A 21,101-nucleotide genomic window follows, 5' to 3' on the forward strand; every position below is an offset into this window, starting at 1 on the left:
TAAGATATTTCTACTCAGCACTGCATTGTATTGTGTAGACATTCAATAAGAACAGCACTTTGCTTTTAAATTTTCATTTTAAGTTTGATTACGTTTTACTTTTTAAATTTGTAATGTTGTAGTGAATAGTAAAGCAAGCAGCATCCGAGCAAACTTTGAAAATCTAGCTAAGGAACAGCAACAGGAAGATAAAAAGAAGGCAGAAGCTGAGAGAGCTCAAAGAATGGCCCAAGAGAAACAAGAACAGGAGGAGGCCAGAAGGAAACTAGAAGTAAGTGAGATTCAAATTCCTATTGTGCAAATTCTTGTGGATTTTGAGCTCAGCATGAGAAAGGGAAATACCTGTCCTCCAAAGCAAGGCTGTTCAGCTACTGAAGGAGGCAGGGGATACATAGTCCACAGGCCACACCAGCATGAGCCATAGACCTCTCAGGCCATGCTTCTTGCAGGCACCATTCCCCTGCTGTGCCGCATAGGTGCCCTTCCCCTACTCCCTATTAATCAATATTGTATTTCATCTGTTATGTACTCAACTTTGAGAACCTTTTGCAGTTCTTCACCGTCAGCTTTGTTCTTTACCACCCTGAATAGTTAGAATACATAATGGATTCCCAGAATTGGAAATTCAGGAAATATGGTTTAGCCCTGGCATGATTCTTGAAACCATCACATTCATGCCCCAGTGATTCATACTTTACTCAAGCATTTTAGCTTATGCGTTGATGCAGACTGTTTGAGTTATGGTGTGGGATTAATCCTGTGTCCTGCAGGGGAAACCAGGTTTATTATTCCTGTTATTACTAAAGAATTTAAATAGATACAATGTTATACTCTTTACTCTCCCCCTGCCCCCCACACACCTTTTTTTTTTTATTCTTATTTTTATCTTTATTTAACTGTGTGAATTCATGGTTCATCCATATCTTAAATACTGTGTGCAACTCTGATCTCCACATCTTAAAAAGGATGTAGTAGAATTGAGAAAAAAGTACAGAGAAGAGCAAGCAAAATGATCAGGTGTATGGAGGACTTGCTATACCGGGAGAAAGCCAAAAAGGCTAGGAGTCTGCAGTTTGGAAAGGAGATGGCTGAGGGGGATATGATAGAGGCAGGAATGGGCAAAATGCGGCCCGCGGGCCAGATGTGGCCCACCAAGCCATTCTGTCTGGCTTGCCGGGCCCCTAAAAAATTTAGAAAATTAATATTTATCTGCCCCTGGCAGCCTGTCATGCGGCCCTCAATGGCTTGCCAAAACTCACTAAGCGACCCTCCTCCCGAAATCATTGCCTGCCCCTGGATAGAGGTCTATACAATTGTGAAGGATGTGGACCAGGTGAAGAGGAAACTGTTACTTCCCCAAGTCCCAGAATACTACAGCTACGGGGCAGCCACTGACATTAGCAGGAGACGGTTTGAAACTAACAAGAGAAAATACTTTTTATTCGCTGCATAGTTAACTTGTGGAATTCATTGCCACAGGAGGCTATAGAGGCAGATAGCTAGGGCCTGGTTTAAATTGCAGGCCCAGTTCAAGGCATCTCCATTAATCTTGGAGTTTTCCCTTTGCACCACCTCACCACTGATTGCCTGAGGGGCCCTGTCAGCCCCACTGCTCGCTCCTGATGGCCTGAGGAGAAAACCGTGGTTATAAATATGCTGTGGTTTTTGCGTCCCACTGATTGCTGCTGACCGGATGGGAGGCAAAAACCATGGCATATTTAAAACCGTAGTTTTCTCCTCCCAGCCATCAGGAGCAGGCAGCAGGGCTGACAGGGCCCCGCCACCATTCAGCACTGGGGGAGCTCCAAGATTAAAGGTGTAAAGCTCACACTGTGAGCTGGGCCTTTGATTTAAACAAAGCCCTACAGACAGCATAGCCAGGTTCAAAAAAGGGACAAAACACATGCTTGGACAATATATCTATTAACAACTATTAAACAAAATGGTTGGAGACATTTCCTCTGGCATCTCTAAACCAGTAATGTGGATGCCAAGGAGGGTTATGAAGAGGGAGGGCATAGATCAGTCTAGGTATACCTGGTTCAGTGCTTTTCCTCTGAAGTGTCAACTTCTGACTGTCAGAGATGGGATACAAGGCTAGATGGATCACTGGTCTCACCCAGGATGTCATTTATGTTCTTATCATAAGGGAATAGTAAAGAAGAAAGTCTTTGCAAGGCCATTGCCAGACCAAATACTTGTTCCTAGAGTTCTGCGTGCTTCTGAAAACCTGTTGTATTAATGAGCTGAAGTATACAAGAGGAAAACTTACTGGCTTTTGCTGCCAAAAGGCATAAGTTGTTTAGTTGTTTCTCCTGAGTATTGTAGGTAGATATTGTCAGCTAGGTAGTTGGGGGAGGCTTTGCCTCTTACTCTTAAAAAAAAAAAAAAAAGTACAAACACAAGGAGGAGGAGAAAACTTCTTGTGTTTGTGTTTTTTTAATACCCTCTCAATTCCAAAAATTAAAGCGAAAAAGCTCTGTAGATCACACCTCGGTCAAGGTAACATGGCACGTTGTGGCCTGCCTTAAGCTCCAAACTGGTTGGTCAGTCCCAGACTCACACTTTTGTGTTGCAGAACATGCTGGTAATGTTGCCTTTATTTACATTAGAGGTGCATCGATATATCGGTCTCATATCAGATTGGCATTGATAACAGGAAAATTAACATTATTGGCAATTGGCTTTTGGGGCGGGGGGAGCCAATAATGTCGCTGATAAAATAAATGCCTTGTGCATGTGCACAACCACCATGCACACGGCCAGGAATGTAGCCCGGCAGTTTTTCACATCCAGGGGTGTGTGCAGCAGCAGGGAGCCGCCCCCACTCCTCTCCCCCCTGGTGCCCCCTGGATGAGCTGCCTGCGGCTCCATCCCTCTCCAGGCCCTGGGTCCCATTCACTGCCCAGACTGGATAGCACCTGCCCCAGCCCCTGCCCCACCCCCTGCTCAACATGGGGGCATCAATCTACCCTTTCCCCTCCCACAGACTTATTGGGTGGATGCTGCTCTCCAAGCTGCCAGGCTTTAAATTGGCTATTGGATTGGTATCGGCTGATATGGCTGGTTAATAATCGCTTATCAGTATCAGCCAAGAAAATCTTTATCAGTGCACCTCTAATTTACATAGAAACCTTTTGATAAGTCAGCGTACAGTGTGACAGGATTTAATTTTCCCAACCATTCAAAAATCTATTGCTTTGTCAGCTGATTAACATGCCAGAGAACACTTAAAAGGTTGTTTATCATCAAGGAGAGTGTCACTCTTCTAACTGGAACACGTGGTATCAAGTTCTTTAGACTTGCACTAAAATGGGATATGCGACCTGAATCATGAATAAAACCACTGAATATTGAGAGTGTGCAGCTGCTATAGCAGTGTGCCAAAAAGCAGAACAAGATGCTTCATTTAAGTGTGTTAGCTTATGAGTATGAATAATCTGACATATTATGGCTGCTTATGCCTCCTTGGTTCCATCCTCTATATCTAGTGCCAGGCCCACTGTTCATTTGTGTACCTGATGCCCAGTAGAACCATGCAAGCAATTGTATATGAGCTGATTTCAATTCTCTCTCTCTTTCATATGACATTTTAGGATTACAACATTCATAGATTAATATTTAAATTTCATAGCCATTTGACTGCTTCAGCAGTAGCTGCATGGGTTGATTTTAGATCACAATTAAATGATCTAATTGGGCAGTGGTCCACAATGTGTTGCACAGTCTGAAAAATAGCACCACAAAAATTGCAACTCAGACTCTCTTTGATTCTCCATTTATGGAGTAGGTGTCCGCATTTTCCATGAAATTTGGATGCAATTCGGAGATGACCAAATCTTTCTCCATAGGTCAAGTCTTGGTTGGGGGTTTTCAAGTTACAGAGCCCCACTTGTCACCCGGCCTCATAGGTTCCAGAGCAAGTTGTTTATCAGCAAGTGTTTGTAGTCATACTGTTTCAGTGAGTCAAACACAGATAAAAACTTCAGGGCTTAATTGTTCTGTTCTTTTCTTTTTGATGAAGGAACAAGCTAAAGCCAAAAAACAAACTCCACCTCCATCTCCTGTTCCACAGCCAGCTGAAGAGAAGCAGCCCTCAAGCCCAGTCTATGAGGTTAGTTGTAATCACTTTTATATAAAAGGAAACGTGAATCAGCTGTGCTTCCGCACTGTAGCGTTCCTACGTCAATATGTAATTTCTGGCTTTGTTTTTAGGAAATTGTTTCCAAGAGTTAATTGATTCATAGATTCATAGATGTTAGGGTCGGAAGGGACCTCAATAGATCATCGAGTCCGACCCCCTGCATAAGCAGGAAAGAGTGCTGGGTCTAGATGACCCCAGCTAGATGCTCATCTAACCTCCTCTTGAAGACCCCCAGGGTAGGGGAGAGCACCACCTCCCTTGGGAGCCCGTTCCAGACCCTGGCCACTCTAACTGTGAAGAAGTTCTTCCTAATGTCCAATCTAAATCTGCTCTCTGCTAGCTCGTGGCCATTATTTCTTGTAACCCCCGGGGGCACCTTGGTGAATAAATACTCACCAATTCCCTTCTGTGCCCCCGTGATGAACTTAAAGGCAGCCACAAGGTCGCCTCTCAACCTTCTCTTGCGGAGGCTGAAAAGATCCAGTTTCTCTAGTCTCTCCTCGTAGGGCTTGGTCTGCAGGCCCTTAACCATACGAGTGGCCCTTCTCTGGACTCTCTCCAGGTTATCCGCATCCCTGTTGAATTGTGGCGCCCAGAATTGCACGCAGTACTCCAACTGCGGTCTGACCAGCGCCCGATAGAGGGGAAGTATCACCTCCTTGGACCTATTCGTCATGCATCTGCTGATGCACGATAAAGTGCCATTGGCTTTTTTGATGGCTTCGTCACACTGCCGACTCATGTTCATCTTGGAGTCTACTAGGACTCCAAGATCCCTTTCCACTTCCGTGCCACCCAGCAGGTCATTCCCTAGGCTGTAGGTGTGCTGGATGTTCTTCCTCCCTAGGTGCAGCACTTTGCATTTCTCCTTGTTGAACTGCATTCTGTTGTTTTCTGCCCACTTGTCCAACTTGTCCAGGTCTGCTTGCAGCTGTTCCCTGCCCTCCGGCGTGTCCATATCTCCCCATAGCTTTGTGTCATCTGCAAGCTTGGACAGAGTACATTTCACTCCCTTGTCCAAGTCGCTGATGAAGACATTAAAGAGTATCGGTCCAAGGACCAAGCCCTGCAGGACCCCACTGCCCACACCCTTCCAGGTCGAAACCGACCCATCCACCACGACTCTCTGGGTGCGACCCTCCAGCCAATTCGCCACCCACCGGACTGTGTAGTCATCCAAGTCACAGCCTCTTAACTTGTTCACCAGTATGGGGTGGGATACCGTATTGAAGGCCTTCCTGAAGTCTAAGTATACGACATCCACCCCTCCTCCTGTGTCCAGGCGTTTTGTAACCTGGTCATAAAAAGAAGCTAGATTGGTCAGGCACGATCTGCCTGCCACGAACCCGTGCTGATTTCCCCTCAGCATAATTTGTCCTGCCGGGCTCTCACAAATGTGAGCCTTGATAATTTTTTCAAAGACTTTGCCAAGGATGGAGGTGAGACTGACTGCCCTATAGTTGCCCGGGTCCTCCTTCCTCCCCTTTTTGAAAATGGGGACCACGTTGGCCCTTTTCCAGTCCTCCGGGACTTGGCCCGTGCGCCACGAGCTTTCAAATATTCCCGCCAGTGGCTCTGCAATGATGTCGGCCAGTGCCTTCAGCACTCTCGGATGGAGCTCATCCGGGCCTGCCGACTTAAAGGCATCCAGTTCTTCCAAATGACTCTGCACCATTTCAGGGTCTATGCATGGAAGTCTGGCGCCTTGCTGCTGCCTCTTTACAACCCCAGTGAGAGACTTGTTGTGCCCCTCGCTTAGGAACACTGAGGCAAAGAACTCATTGAGGAGTTCAGCCTTGTCCCCCCTGTCCGTCACCCTGTCCGTCAATTGGTGAACCTTCTCTGTGTTGTAAGATGTTCTAATGCAATGGTGCTCAAATTTCCTCCCCAGAAGATTGTGTGACATGGGGCTAGTTTTGTGGGCGTGATTCTGTGGATGGGGTCATTCCACAGGCTGGATCCAATGCAGTCCACAGGTGTGATCTGGTGCACTGCCTTGGTCCTGTGTGCTGGATCCAGCCACAGCACAACCCTGCAAACTGGTGCAGTTTGGCACGTGGGCCAGGTCACCTGGCTCATAGGGTTCCCTATGTATCTGGAAATTTGGCAGCAGGGAAACAGTGTCAGCATTAATTACCATGACTTAGGCACAATGGGCATGTCCACACATGCAAGCATGTGCACTTGCAGCAGCTCAAATAGAAGTGGTGCAAATTTGAGCTGGGGCTTTTTGCCTCAGCACACGTGCTCAGACATGCACTTTGTTGTGGAGCAAATTGTGCCACTTGGGGCAAAATAACCCTGCTTGGCTCCTCCCGGATCTTCAGCCAGGGCGAGCTAGAGCCCAGGGCCAGCACCTGTGCTGTCCCCAGCAGTATAAAAAGCTGCCCTGTCCTGGCCTCAGGGGTATAAAAAGCTGCCCTGGCAAGTAGCTTAGGGCTACCAGCTCTCAGGAGCTTCTAGGGCCTAGCCAATTGGTACCTGGGAACACTATCCCTTGTGCCAGCTGGACTGCTGAAGCAGCCCTGAGAGTTCCCTGCACCCCCTACCCACTGCAGCAGTCTGACAGTGGGGGCTGCTGCCTGGCTGTGACCTGCTGTGCACCTGCCAGCCTCAGATGGGGACTGCAGAGCCAGTAAAGGCATCTGCCCCTCTAGGCCAGCTGCCAGTGGACTGTGGTTGCAGGGTCGGCCTTTGTGTGGCACTACTGTCATTTGTGCCCCCTGCCCAGCCATCTGGGCAGCTATCACCCAGATGATGTTCAGGATATGGTGGTCTGCTTTGAACTGTCAAAGCATGTCTTCCTGGCCCCATTTGTCCAGGAGGTCAGCCACAGCCAGACGGGTCCCAGCTCTGAGCAAGCAGGGTCCTGCCACTGGCCTCCCTAGCAGGAATTCTGGTGTTCCCTATTGGAAAACTGAAAAATCCCTCATTAAAAAAAAATCCCAAAATCACTCTCTAAAATATCCCCAAATCCATGTTCCTCCACAAGTATAATAAAAGACCACTATAAAGAGAGAGAGAGAGTGAGTGAGTGAGACAGAGACAGCAATCAGTTGGACAATGTTTATCTACAGTGTTAAAGCAAGTCTTTTATAATAATAAAGTGAGCTCTAAATACAGGTTTCATGAATTCATGAATACATATTTTGCTGCCCTCCCACAGGGCAATGGCCCCCACGCAAGGGGCTGGTCGCCTACACAAGGGCTACGGTCCCCCGACAGAGGATTCAGGCCCTACACAAGGGGTACACCCCCCTAAGAGGGGGTTCGTCCCCCACACAAAGGTTTCAGCCCCCCAGAAGGGGTTCAGACCCCCAACAGGGGGTTCAGTACTCACAAGGGGTATGGCCCCCCAACAGGGGGTTCATCCCTCACACAAGGGGTACGACCCCCTAACAGAAGCCAAATGGCCCCTGCAGGGGCTACCACCCCCCCTGCAAGGCCCACATGCCCCACCCCAGCCCCCCGATTGCTGCCCCACCTGGCCCCATCCCCCACCAGCTGCTGCAGCCCCCCAATGACTGGCCCACCCAGCCCCACCCCCCACTCCCCCAGACCCACCCAATGGCTTCCCCATCCAGCCCCAGCTCCCAACTTGCACCCCCAGGCCCCCAAGGCTGCCCCCACAACCCCAGGCACCATCACTTAAGAAAAAAACTCAGAAAAAGAACAGGAAAAAAAAAAGTCTCTGCTTACCTGAGAAGCAGGGGTGGGGGGGCTCTGGGGGCTCCTGGTAGAGCCCCCTTGGCAGCACAGGATAGCGCAGGGGCAGGAGGACCCGGGCTGGGGCCGCTGGGGCTGTTGGCCTGCCCTGCACTGTGTGGGCAGGACCCCTGTCAGCCAGACGGCAGCTTCAGCTACGGGTAAGTGCAGGGGAGGGGTTGTTTGTTTTTTGTTTGTTTTTTTTAAGTATGGGGTGGGGGAGCAGGGATGGGGGGGGTTGGGGGGATGGGGCCGGCCAGGGAAGGGATCGGGAGCCTCAGGGAGGGGGGGGCTGGCGCGGGAGGGGCCAGCTGCAGCAGGGGGGAGGGGGGTTGGTGGGGGGTAAGGCTGGCCCCAGCAGGGGTGGGGGGGGGAGTGGGGGCTGGCAGGGGGAGGGGCTGGCCCCAGCAGGGGTCGGGGTGCTGGTGAGGGGAGGGGCCAGTTCCGGCAGGGGCCTCGGGAGTGGGGGGTCTGACGGGGAGGGGGGCTGGAGGAGTGGGCGGAGCCATCGGAGGTTTTCCCCCCCACAGCCCTTCCCCCCTCCTCCAGCCCCCCCGACCTCTTACTCACCAGCACTGGAGCCCTGGTGCTGAAACACACGGCCTGGCTAGCCACGTGTTTCAGCACCAGGGCGAGGAGCAACCATAGAGACGCTCTGGCAGCCAGAGTGTCTCTGTGGAGGACCCAGCCTCTGGTTGCCTCAGGGCACAGTCAGGGACTGCCTTGCCCTGCTTTTTTATACTTCACTTTTTTTAGACCCCTGGATATCCAGGGGTCTAATTTTCTTCCCATGCTGGAAGCTCAAAGGGGTTTGAGGCGGGGCAAGAGGCATGTGCGCGCTCGTGTGGACGCGCCCAATATGTTTCTTTTGCTCCTAGTGGAAAAATGTGTTTGTGTAGGTAATGCCAGGTAAAACATTGTCTAAGCTAATAGTTAGAGTTCAGCCTTATAGGGCAAATTTGAGATCATCTTTGTTTAATGCGACTTTCATTTCTGTTGAAGTATAAGCTATAAAGGTAATGTACTTGAGGAATAAGCAAAAAAAAAGTCTACTAGTGAGAAATGGGCTTTTGGTTCTAGGTTGTAAACTAGTTAAGGCAGCAGTTACACCATGAACATGATACTAGATATGTGCGTTTTGTCTCCTTATACCTAACGCACCTGTTGAAGTGTTGTCTAGGAGCATTCAAGTATCATATTTATTAATCCATAACCACAGTCATCCCAGTCTAACTCTGTTTTAATATAAGTGGCTGTTCTGTTTGATTTTAATCATATTTGCAGTGACATAAAAGCAATGTGTGTATGGTAGTCAGTTGTCAAAATTCAGCTAAATGTTTCTCTGTGGTATGAGTGTAGAGGCATGGTGTCTAGGAACTCCCCTTCTGCAGTATTGAAGACACCTAGCTAGAGAGGCTTCCTATAAGTCTCTGACAAACATTACCTTTTTTCTTCTAGGATGCAACTTCATATGAGGCAGAGCCTAGCTTCAAAAGTTCTAGCACAGCATATTCAGCTGTACATGAGCCAGAATCCAGTTACAAAGCTGAAGAATCAGACTACCAAGAAGCTATCAGTCAGCGGGAGCCAGAATATGAACCAGAGACAGTCTATGAAGTAGCAGGAGCAGACCTCTATCAAGCAGGTAGTGATCTTATTTTTAACTTTAGGCTTTTAACATTGGTGTGCCTTCAGCACTGGTATAGTTAATAACTGTGCAGATATCTCCTTCCAGTTTGTGGACAGTAGCTTAATCTAAGTGCTCTAGCTTTTTTTGTTTCTTTGTTTTTGAAATCTTCTACTATAGCATTAAAAGGATAATATAAGGTGATAAGTGGGTTAACTTGCTAATGTTGAAAATCTAATGGGGAAGGATTGTGATTTAATGGTAAATTGACTATACTGCAATTTAACATACAGCTCTTGACAAATGTTTAGAGAGAGCCAGACTTCTGCTTTAATGTTATATAATTCATATTTGTTTGGAGAAACATACAAAGGTAGATTTCAAATAAAGGCATATCAAGTTAGAACTGGAGAAACATTTATTTTGTTTAACATTTATTTTGTCCACTCATAGGTTTTAAAAGTAAGCATTGAAAGCACTAATTTTTGGCTGTATTGGTCATGTAATGCACAAATCTATACCTAGTGCGAGTCTAGGGGTATCACACAGATTCAGTTAAAGGCACAATGGGATCTGATCCACAAACCCAACAGTTGCACCTTCTACCATGCCACACATGCATGGTAGGAAGTGCGATTGTGGAATCAAGGATCAGATCTTAATTTTGTGCTGGGGCAGGGGAAGCCCAGAAACATGACCCTTGGCTCTGGAGTTTCCACAGCTGAGAGTGCCAATCAGCTGCCTGGTACACCCAGCCTCAGAAGCTCCAGTGAGGTCCTGAGGCTGGGTGCACTAGTCAGCTGATTGGCTGGCCATATGTTTTAAGATGCAAAGGGAACCAGCCACAAAGTTATTACATATAATTTGTGTTATAACCTTGTAGCTTATTCCCTGTTTTATTGTGCCTTTAATTGCATGAATGTGTGCCCAAGTTGCTACTTAACCAATGATTCAGTGGTTAATCACATCTTAAGTGTAACACCTGCCAGGGGCCTAGGAATATGCATCCCTCTATTCCTTGCTGGTCATGCTCCAATCTTGATTTACTATGTGAGAGAGGTTAAGATTTTCTTTAAAAAAAAAATCTGCATGTAAACATAAAACCTAGCTCTGATTTTTCTTTTTTTCCTCTCCTTCCACTTACTTCTGTCCTGTGACACTAAAACTTTTCTTCAGATATTTCTGAAGCTTTCTTGAAGTTCTCTCATTTTATACAGCAGCTTTCCAGAACCAACCAGTGGGGCATCATTTTGTGTCCTCTTGAGTTCCTATCTGTAAGAGCTGCTTCTTTTACTTCTGCTCTTTAATTTGGTGTAAAAATATCAAAGATGACAAGCAAGATCAGTATGACCAAAATTTTCTGGATGCAAACTTTACCAGTTGACTAACTTGTTCCCATACTTCAGTCTATGGTCCAAACTGCTATGGAGCTGAGGGAGGAGAGTGCCAGCTACACTAATTAGGGCTTTATGTAGAAAAAATATAATGCTGAAAAGCATGTCTTGTCTTACTCTCTTCAGAAGAAAATGCTTATGATGAATATGAAAATGAACTTGGAATTACAGCCATAGCCCTCTATGACTATCAGGCTGGTAAGTAAAGCTCTTGCCCCTTAGTTATCTTTTGAAGAGCCAGTGTGCCTCAACTGCTCTGTCTTGATCCCTTTGCACACTGATGCAAAATGGGCATAAAAAAAACTGAGCACATTAGGCATTTGGTAAGTTTTTAGTCAATCAGTGCCTAGGTCACTGTAAAAGGAGGCCCAATTCTCATGCATAAATGCTACTGTAAGTTCTTAGGCCTTATGGCCATATAGCTTAGGTTTTCCCCGCTCAGAATACATCAGTTTTATCTTATGATAATATTACAGCACTACAATAACAATATTCTGTTGGGGTTTTTTTGTTGGTTTGTTAAAGTCTTTTGCTGTTTTGGGTAGTGGTTACTGTAATAAATTAATAATGTAAACTGTGTCCAGTGGACTTGAGCTGAATACCTCCTGCCTTTTGTAAGGGTGAGATATTGCCACCATAAAAATACAAAGGAAGCTCTTTGCACCCAGGAACCTTTTGATTATCTCCATCTTGTACCCTGTTTTTAATGCTCCCTGTTTGTCTGGTGGAGAGAGGAAGGTGATAAGTTATTAAGATTCCTCTGTGCAGTTCCCCTTTTGAATCATTTACTAGAAATAGCATGAACAAGAAGAAAGCTGATTATGGTAATAACTCATGTGATAAACATAAACTTATGGCTTCTTCCACTCTCTTCTCAGCGGGCGATGATGAGATTTCCTTTGATCCAGATGACATCATCACGAACATTGAAATGATTGATGACGGGTGGTGGAGGGGAGTGTGCAAAGGCAGATATGGGCTGTTTCCAGCTAATTATGTAGAGCTGAGGCAATAGATAACATTGTCTACCAGTTATGCCTTAATGCCATAGTCAGTATACCTGATTTATTACACTACAAATCATGCTTTTTTGATGAGGGAGGGGTATATACATATTGCTTTTATATTTAATACTTTGCTGATGCTTTTTAAAATGTTTATGCCACAGAAGTTGCTAATATATTGTAACTCTTATGTTTCTCACTCAAGCCTCTTGTTATGATTTTCATGCATTTGAAATGTTTCTTCTTCTTTGCCAAATGGAGCAGTTGTCATAAAATGCCATTTCAAGGACTATTAGCTGTCTGTCATAATAATGCATGTTTTACTCAAGTGAACAGATTTACCTAGTGATTTAAGTCTAGTTAGTCTTCCATTAAATGTTGTTGTCAGATTAAAAAAAAATATCATGGCTATGCAGATTATTGCATTTTGCCTTATGTAGGGGGACACCTGTATTTCCATATAGTGTTTGGAAAAAGGAAGGAGAGATTGTGGATGTTGCAGGTAATGATAATTATCTAACTTGGAATATTCGCCAATGGGTAGAAAATTTATTGTATTGATCTTATGATGGAAACAGTCCAGTGAATTCTTTCACTTTCAAAGTGATATCTCTTGGATTTTATGTGGATTTTTCTGGTCTCGCTCTCCATCGGTTTTTTTCCCACTCCACAGAGGCGGCCCCAGACATTCTAGCATTGGGCTCTTGCTAATCTCTTCATTATTTGTCCTCCTTCCTCTTTCCAGAAATCCCTTTTTCCTTTCCCTTCTCCTACCCTTTTTTAATTGCTTCAGAAGTGTTGAGTCATCCAGAGTGATGCCCAACTTTTTTAAGGAACCCTAAACTGGCATCCATATCTACCACCATCTACAGTAGCAGTTTTGCTGCCTTACAATAAAGGCAGTGCCATGCTGCTATACTGCATTGTATACACAAATATTCTTTTGTCCATACAGTGAAGCAGGCAGGCCTGCTGTGCAGTAATCATGCTATATAACCATACATCAGTCAAGGAATTTTAACACAAATTATTTAAAACCCTTCTAGATAATTGCCACTTGAGACAACTGTGCTCTTTGTATGTTCAGCAGAAACTGCCAGTAAGATTTCTACTAAATATTAGAATTGATCCAGGGTTTTTTTGGTGTTTTTTTTTTTTGCCAAAATATAAAATAATGTCCTTGTCACTTTAAAAATGGTTGATTTCACCTCAAATGTAGGGTCCCTACCAAAGATACCAAGTTGCATCTAATAATTCATGTGTTAAATGTGTGTACTGTCTGTTTCTACCTTCTGGTCAACATGAGAATGACAGGGCAGAACTGGCAAAGCAAGAAGGTAAAGATGTTATACAAACTGAACATTTGGACCAATGGAATATAGAACTTCTTGTATGAAATGGCAAAACGTATAGTTTAGGAAGAAAGCATTACATTGAAATCAAGCATAGGATGGTTGGGACAATCCTTAATGAATGTCATATGTATGTCATAATAATATATTTTTTTTTCTTCCCGTGGTTTCATTTGTGTTGTATTTGCATTAATAGAATTGGGTTGGGTTTTATATGCAGTTTATTTTATCCAATTTTGCATAGAACCACCTCATAGGGGATATGATTTTTTGTAAATTAAATATTCAAATAAACTTTTTGAACCATTTGCATGGAATATGTTTGCGTAATTAAGTTGGCAATGTTGAAGTTTCTGTTAAGAGACTCTCACTGAATACTGGTTAATTAACAGGAATGCTTATGCAATGCCCAGGTATAACAGTGCTGGAGACCCATATAAATCAGTGTCCTATTGAGTTGTTACTGCCTTCTGAACACTTTCGTGCCTTAGTGTTTCACCAGGTTCTCTTCTCTGCTCCCACCCTCCTGTGCAAATGTTTAGGTCAAAAAATACTGAGCCAGACTCTCAATACCAGCTCCAGTCTCATATTCAGGCACCTCAGTGACATAACCTTATTTTGTTTCTGTGGCTGTTCTCCTAAAACAACTCCCACTTGAGAATGAAAGTTATGCTACTGGAAGCTGCAGGGTAGTGAGCTGATCTAAATATTGGATCCTTAACTGTTAATGCAATAAAACTTTACAGGTAAAAATAAATTCTCTTGTTCCATTTGCTGTACATTTTAACTGGCTGCTCAAGAACAGCTGTTGCTTGAATCTTTTACAACCATGGGTTTACCTGGGTAAAAGCAGGCATCTACTAATGTGCTTGAAGCAGTCGCTTGCCTGGTCTTTTGACCTAAAGCACAAAGATTTTGCATATCTGCATTGTAAGAAACTAAAATAAAATAAATTCCCCCCCCCCAGTCACCAAACACCTAAAAATATGTAGTGGAAGTTAAATGTGTGTTTCTGCAGAAATGATCATCATTTAAAGGATGACACTGTTGTTAAGGTGTGGACCTAACATTCCTTTGAGATGAATGAGGAGGCATGTCTCAAACTTTACTTCAAGCTATCTACTGAGGTAGCAAGATAGCATAGCATTTGTTTATGCTGAGGAGCCTAAACCCTTATTGGTTTTCATGGCAGTTTAGATGACTAAATACCTCTTGAGAACGTGGGCTTTGCTTAAGCCTATAAGGTTTTCTTTACAATTCAAACAGGTAAGAACTTTTAAAACATTTTTCTTTTACTCTTTACATTCTACTGTCAACTTAATAGCACAGAGGGCACTGTAGCTGGGTCTTAACATGTGCAGGGTTCCTTATATATGCAACAGATGTAGTCATTACGAATTCATACTTATGAAATACAGATATAATTATTAGAAACTAACACATACAACAGTTATTTTGGAAGTTCTCTAGCAGTTGTGGCCTGGTGTGGGAGCTAAGGATCCTAGTTTAAGTGCTAACTTTTAAATTTGTTATAGCATGAGCTAGCCTTTTGGGGTATTTATACACGTTCTTCAGGAATGCATGTGGGGTTGAAGGGTGGGAGAACTTTAATTAGAGCAGCTCTGAGAACTGCTCTAATTAAGGCGCCTGGTGCATCTCGTATATCAGTGTCCCTATGCTGAAAAATGATGGCTGGGGGTGCTTTAAGTAAAGTTCATTGAATGAGCTCTAAAGCACCCCCTCCACCATTTTTAAGTGCGGGGATGTTAACACGCGAGACTCTGGAGTCTGCTGCAGCAGTTATTACCTCACTCCAGCAGACTCGACTAATTGAGTCTGCTCTGATGTGCTGTAATTATACCACATTGGAGCAGCCTTGCTGCATGTGTACAGGAGCCCATGAAGGCCAGGCAGTTGGGGTCAGGGCTCAGCTACACCTGTGTCAGGCATAGCTTGCTTCACCAGGTGCTGGAAATGAACAGTCACATGACAAAAGGGAGTGGATGTTCGAGAGCAGTCCTAGAGAAGTAATGAGTAGCCTGTGTCTCAGTCAGATAACCAATCGGAAAGAGTATAAGGAAAACAGCCCTTGGAGTCCTATCTATAAAGCAAAGGAGAGCAACCATCTGGTCAAGGAGAACAAAGAGTCTGTTCAGGGAAATGGAGATGGGGCACAGGAGACTAGAGAGGCAGAATGCACAATTATTTAGCATTTCCCAAAGCAGAGAGTCCAAGGAAGAAGGTGATGAGCGTGAGTTCAGCCCTGTAAGGTGGCAACTCCTGCTATCAATGGAAGGCTTGAGAGGCTACCCACCAAAGTGAGACAGTGACCTCTGTGTCGCAGGGCACCTTGGTGCTCTGCTCCTAAAGAGTGGAAACTGCCAGGGAGAGAGCCCTGGCAGGACATAACGAGCACAGCTGCGGGTTGCCCAGGGCAACCAGGAAGTCAGCTGACCGGAGGGGGCAGGGCTTGGCCCTCATAAAGCCCAGGGATGAGGCCAGGCTGGCAGTTCTCTGCCAGCAGCCAGAGGCAGGAGCTCCCTCAGCCAGGATGTGGGAAGAAGCCTGAGTGCAAGTATAGCTCATGATAGCTCTGGAGGTGTGAGCAATGATGCCAAGTTATAGCCAGGCGACTTCTGTTGCTATAGCCAGAGGGCGTCTGTTAGAGTTATAGCCAGGAGGCTCAAGTTTGTGTTGTTACGTATTACACTGGTGGCTAGGGTGAAGCTATAAGGGGTTGGAGGAGGGCTCAGGGGGAACCCCCAGCGATGTGGGGACCCCAGCACCAGGGAGGGCACAGCGTACTCATTGGGGACTCACAACGAAGTGTGAGGACCCTGGCGCCAGTGAGGGCGTAGTATCCTTAAAGGGGCCTCACAGCTGAGTGTGAGGACCCTGGCGCCCAGGAGGGCGCAGCATACGGGGTGTATAGACCCCAACCCTAGAGAGGGGCACTTTTGAGAAGCCCAGGCATGGGTGTGGTGAGCCCGAGAGAGGGGACCATATTGAGTAGCCCAAGTTAGGCACGGTGAGCCCCAGAAGGGGGGGGGTCGCACTTCTGAGAAGCCCCAGTGTGGGTGTGGCAAGCCCCAGAGAAGGGGTACTACTGAGAAGCCCCAGGGCGGACATGGCGAGCACCTGCGGAAGGCAGAGTACTGCAGTAAACCCCGGAGAAGGGCGGAGTGCTGTGGTAAACCCCGGCGAGAGGGGGTAGTGGTGCGGTGAGCCCGGGAGAAAGGGGGTAGCAGTGCAGTGGACCCGGGAGTCAGGTGGCGTAGGTGAGAAGTCCCAGAGTGGGCACAGAAGTCCCCAGGAGAGGGGCGGTGTTATAGAGAGGTCCCCAGGAAAGGGGCACTGGTACAGAGAGCCCCAGGAGAGGGGCGACGTTACAGAGACGGCCCAGAGTGGGCGCCAAGAGCCCCGGGAGAGGGGCAGCATTAGAGGAGTGCCCCAAGAAGGGGCGGTTAGACTGAGAAGGCCCAGTGCGGCCGCAGAGAGCCCTAGAAGTGGGCAGTTTGATTGAGGAGGCCCATAGTGGGTACAGGAGGCCCAAGAGACAGGCAGTGTATCTATAGAGACAGACCAACGTCCATCCCATCTGTGAGGCTTGGGGCGTGGTATCAGGGGTGGTTGGAGCCACACGTAGCCCATAAGGCTAGGGTGCCTGGGAAGCACCCATCGTACAGGGAGACCCCTGGTGGGTCCGGGAAAACACGGGGACAGAGGTCCCAGCTAACCGTGCCCAAGGAGACGTGAGGCAGCCTCCCAACTTTACCTAAACATCAAAGACATGGCGGGCGAGAATCTGAGGGTGCCCTTGGGCCGACTTGGCACGGGAGAGTCGGCCTTAAGGAGATCACGGCCCTCCTGTAGGACCCCGCCATGACACTCTGAAAATGTGGAGGCTCCAAGAAACAAATTGGAAGATAAAGAAGACAGATGCACCAACCTTAAGGCCTGGATGCAAGAGTCTGATGTGCTTATTTCAACCCCAGTATTGCAGAAGGGATGGACATTGTATGATTTGGCAGGAAGGCAAAGTCACCTCTATAATGGAATCGTGTTGTAGGTTAGAGCACCAGAGGCAGCAGCCAGGCTCACAACCAAAGAAGATAGGTCTGTTACATACTGAAATAGTGAGAATGGCTGTACACTTAAGTCTGTTTATGCAGCTGCAGTTGGTTCCTGGTTTGCAGCTCCCAGTTCCTCATTCAGTTTCTCTTTCAACAATTATATATTTGTTAGCAATGTATGAGAAGCTAAAGAGTTAGAGAGCAACTGATGGCAGAAACGCCAATCCAAGTGATGAATAAATTGATAAGTTAGTTGGATCTCATTGTACTAATGGCTAGTAACTTCAATGACACAAAAACCAGCACGGTTTTTAAAAAAATAGCTAGTGAGGTTCATCTTGAAGGAAGAACTGACAAATGTATACCTGGATTGTCTCAACAGTCAGGGAAAACAAGATGCTTCTGATAACGATATATATGGTATTTTCTTGAATCCAAGACAAGGTTTTTCCCCCATTGAACATGGAGGGGGGGAGGGAAGCCCCTCACCTTGGATTTGAGTGTGAGGCAGAGGTGGGGCAGGTAGTTGCTGTGGCCCTGGCCTGCAGCTGCAAACTATCCCATTCCCCTCCCTTCCCCATTCCTGCTTGCTTTGGCTCTGGCTTTAGCTCTGCCCAGACATGGGCTGGGGCACATGTTTGCCCCAGCCTGGCCTAGAACCCGCAGTGGCAACAGCTCTGCTCTGGTCTCCAGGGCCCAGCTGAAGCTGCTGCTGCTGTATTGGCTGTTTCCAGGTCAGGGCAAACATGAATTCTGTGCCCTAGTCTGGAGCTGGAGCAAGGGTGGGGGGCAAAGGCAACAGGTACAGAGGCTGGTGGGGTGGGGCAGAGGTGGGACTTGTACCAAGGGAGGGCAGGTGCAAGTAGCAGGGGAGCAGGTTTTTGGGAAGGTAGGGGGCAAGGTGTGGGGAGGCAAGGGGTAGGGGATCAAACTATATCCCCCCCATCAGCTCCACCCACCTTTTTCCCCCACTGCAGAAGTGAGGAGGATGAATTCAAGACAACCCTCCAATAATTAGATTCTATACTTAGAAAATTGTAATAAATTTATAAATTTCTCATGTATAAAATTTTAATTATGGGGGGGCTTAACTTCAGAGTTATCTTGGCTTTGGTAAATACAATAAAACTGCACATGCCTTTGTGTAGTACATTGCCATGTCTCCTTTCACACTGTACATGTACTTGGACATCCAGCTGTGCCTGATGTCATAAATCATAGAAAATTAGGGTTCATATGCATCTCAGGAGGTCACCTAGTCCATCCCCCTGCTCAAAGCAGGACTATCTTCAATTAGATCATCCCAGCCAGGGCCTTAAAAACCTCCAAGGATGGAGATTCTACCATCTTGCTAGGTAACCTGTTCCAGTGCTTCACTAGTGAGAGAGTTTTTCCTAATATCCATCTTAAACCTCCCTTGCTGCAACTTGAGACCATTGTTCCTTCTTCTGTCACCACTGAGGAGTCTAGCGCCATCCATTTTAGAACCACCCTTCAGGTAGTTAAAGGCTGGTGTCAAATCCCCTCTCGGTCTTCTCTTCTGCAGACTAAACAAACTCAGTTCTCTCAGCCTCTCTTAAATCATGTGCCCCAGCCCCCGAACCAATGTCTGATCTTCAGAGAGCAAAGATGTGTAACTTATGGGTCTGTTGTTAGGAAACCTCCATCAGGTAATCATTAGGAGTGTGCAGAATGGGCCATATTGGATTCAGATTCAGCCTGAATTGGGGACAGTGATTCGATTCATTCTTTTGGATCACTGTCCAAATTCGATTTGGCTGAATCCGAATCTGAAAATTCAATTCGGAAAAGGAAAACTGATTTTATAATATTACACATGCAACACATAAGAAGATATATGGCCTATATCTAAAGTTGCAGTGTCCAAGGATGTTAAGAAGGTTTTTTGTATGCTTTTGCCTTATTGCCAAATGCAAAAACAATATATGAATGCAGGGAATTAATAAACTCATCATAATTTTCAGTGAAGAATGTCTTAAGAGGTAGTGCGGGGAAATAACAACAGAAGTAAAACAATGTACGCACAATCTGTAGATCTCAAACCTTTCTAAACTTTGTCCAGGAAACTGTAATTGAAGAGAACAAGAATCAATTTCCAGAAATTTCCATTTTGTCAAATTGATTCCACCATTCACACTGGAAAAACAAATGATCAGGAGAATAAGGCTTGTTCTCAAAGCACCTATTAGCTTATGTTTCAACATTAGCATTATGGAGCAGCATTACACTACAAGCAATAAAATGGCCTCAAACCAGGAATAGCAATGAAATTGGTGAATAGTAGTTCAAAACTGTTAGAATAACAGGTTCTGAATGATGAACTTCATCACAGGGCTTCTGAGTTTGGGGAAGTTATGAAAGACAATCTTCAAGGTAAAAGATGTGCAATAGCAATAGCTGACAGAAGCATAGATGACTGTAAAAAAGAAAGTACCTGACAGTATTGCTGTCGTATTTTGGAGCCGCTCACTCAGTTGGAAACATGGAATAAGTGTCCACGTTCAGTACCCAAGAAGTGATCTAAGAATTCTCAAGCTCCTCCAGAGCAACAGTAAGAACACAAACATTGGTTGCCCTGTCCTATTTGGAGTAGCAGTGTTAAAGTCAAGAAAGATAATATCACAAGGATTTGTTATGTTGTACATCCAATTACATATGTGTATGTAGTCAATTTAACTTTTTAATTTCAATGGATGATGACTGGAATACTTGATGTGATATATATTACATTTTTATTAGCAAAGACATAATTGGATAAAATATAGAATGCTGCCATTCATTGCTAACATTTATAATGGTTGAAAATTGTTGAAAAAGGAACTGGAAACCAGGAAACAACTTCTGTCTCCTGGTCTGTTTGTTCATTCTAGAAGCCATGTCATAAATTACTGGAATCTGGTGTTGCTGCATGACTGAGCACAAGCAAAGGAGATCCAGACTTACTGACAGGCCTGCTGTTGCTATTGAAAGAGTTGGTTGATACTGCTGTTAAATCCCCTCTGCTTTCTAGACTAAATAAGCCTAGTTCCCTCAACCTCTACTCAGAAGTCATGTCCCCCATCTTCATTGCCCTCCACTGGACTCTCTCCAATTTGTCCACATCCTTTCTGTAATGAGCCCAAAACTGAACACAGTACTCCAGATGTGGTCTCGCCAGTGCAGAATAGAGGGGAATAATCACTTCTGTTGACCTGCTGGCAACACTCCTACAAATGTAGCCCAGTATGCTGTAGCCTTCTTGGCAACAAGTTCACACTGTTGGCTTATATTCAGCTTAATGTCCACTGTAACCCCTGGGTCCTTTTCTGGGATTTTTCTGTCTTAATTGCAGGACTTTGTACTTGTTCTTGTTGAGCCTCATGAGATTTCTTTTGGCCCAATCCTCCAATTTGTCTAGGTCACTCTGAATCCTAGCCCTACACTCCAACATATCTACTACTCCCCACAGCTTGGTGTCATCTGCAACCTTGCTGAAAGTACACTTCAGCCCATCTTCCGGGTCATTGATGAAGATATTGAAAACAACTGGCCCCAGGACTGACCCGAGTCACTCCACTGGATACCAACCACAAACTAGACATCGAACCATTGACTACTACCCTCTGAGTCTGATGCTTTAGCGAATTTTCTATCCACCTTACAGGCCATTCATCCAACCCATACTTCCTTAGCTTGCCTGCAAGAATGTTTTGGGAGACGGTATCAAAAGCTTTGCTAAAGTTAAGGTATACCACTTCCACTGGTCTCCCCGCATCCACAGAGACAGTCATCTCATCATAGA

The 21,101-nt window shown here is 45.7% G+C and overlaps 1 protein-coding gene across 3 annotated transcripts in view; it reads left to right on the plus strand.

Moving 5' to 3' along the window:
* CTTN (cortactin) overlaps positions 1-13,534 on the plus strand; it is a 38,900-nt gene extending 25,366 nt beyond the window's left edge. For all 3 annotated transcript variants that reach the window (XM_006270342.4, XM_019476988.2, XM_059722743.1), the window contains 5 exons: positions 123-271; positions 4,025-4,114; positions 9,308-9,494; positions 10,997-11,068; positions 11,749-13,534. In XM_006270342.4, the coding sequence (XP_006270404.3) occupies positions 123-271; positions 4,025-4,114; positions 9,308-9,494; positions 10,997-11,068; positions 11,749-11,885 (635 nt within the window). In that variant the 3' untranslated portion in view covers positions 11,886-13,534. The remainder of the gene's footprint in view (positions 1-122; positions 272-4,024; positions 4,115-9,307; positions 9,495-10,996; positions 11,069-11,748) is intronic.
* The last annotated feature ends 7,567 nt before the right edge of the window (positions 13,535-21,101 follow it).

This window comes from Alligator mississippiensis, chromosome 2 (assembly GCF_030867095.1).
Source record: "Alligator mississippiensis isolate rAllMis1 chromosome 2, rAllMis1, whole genome shotgun sequence".
In the NCBI taxonomy this organism is placed as follows: Eukaryota; Metazoa; Chordata; order Crocodylia; family Alligatoridae; genus Alligator; species Alligator mississippiensis.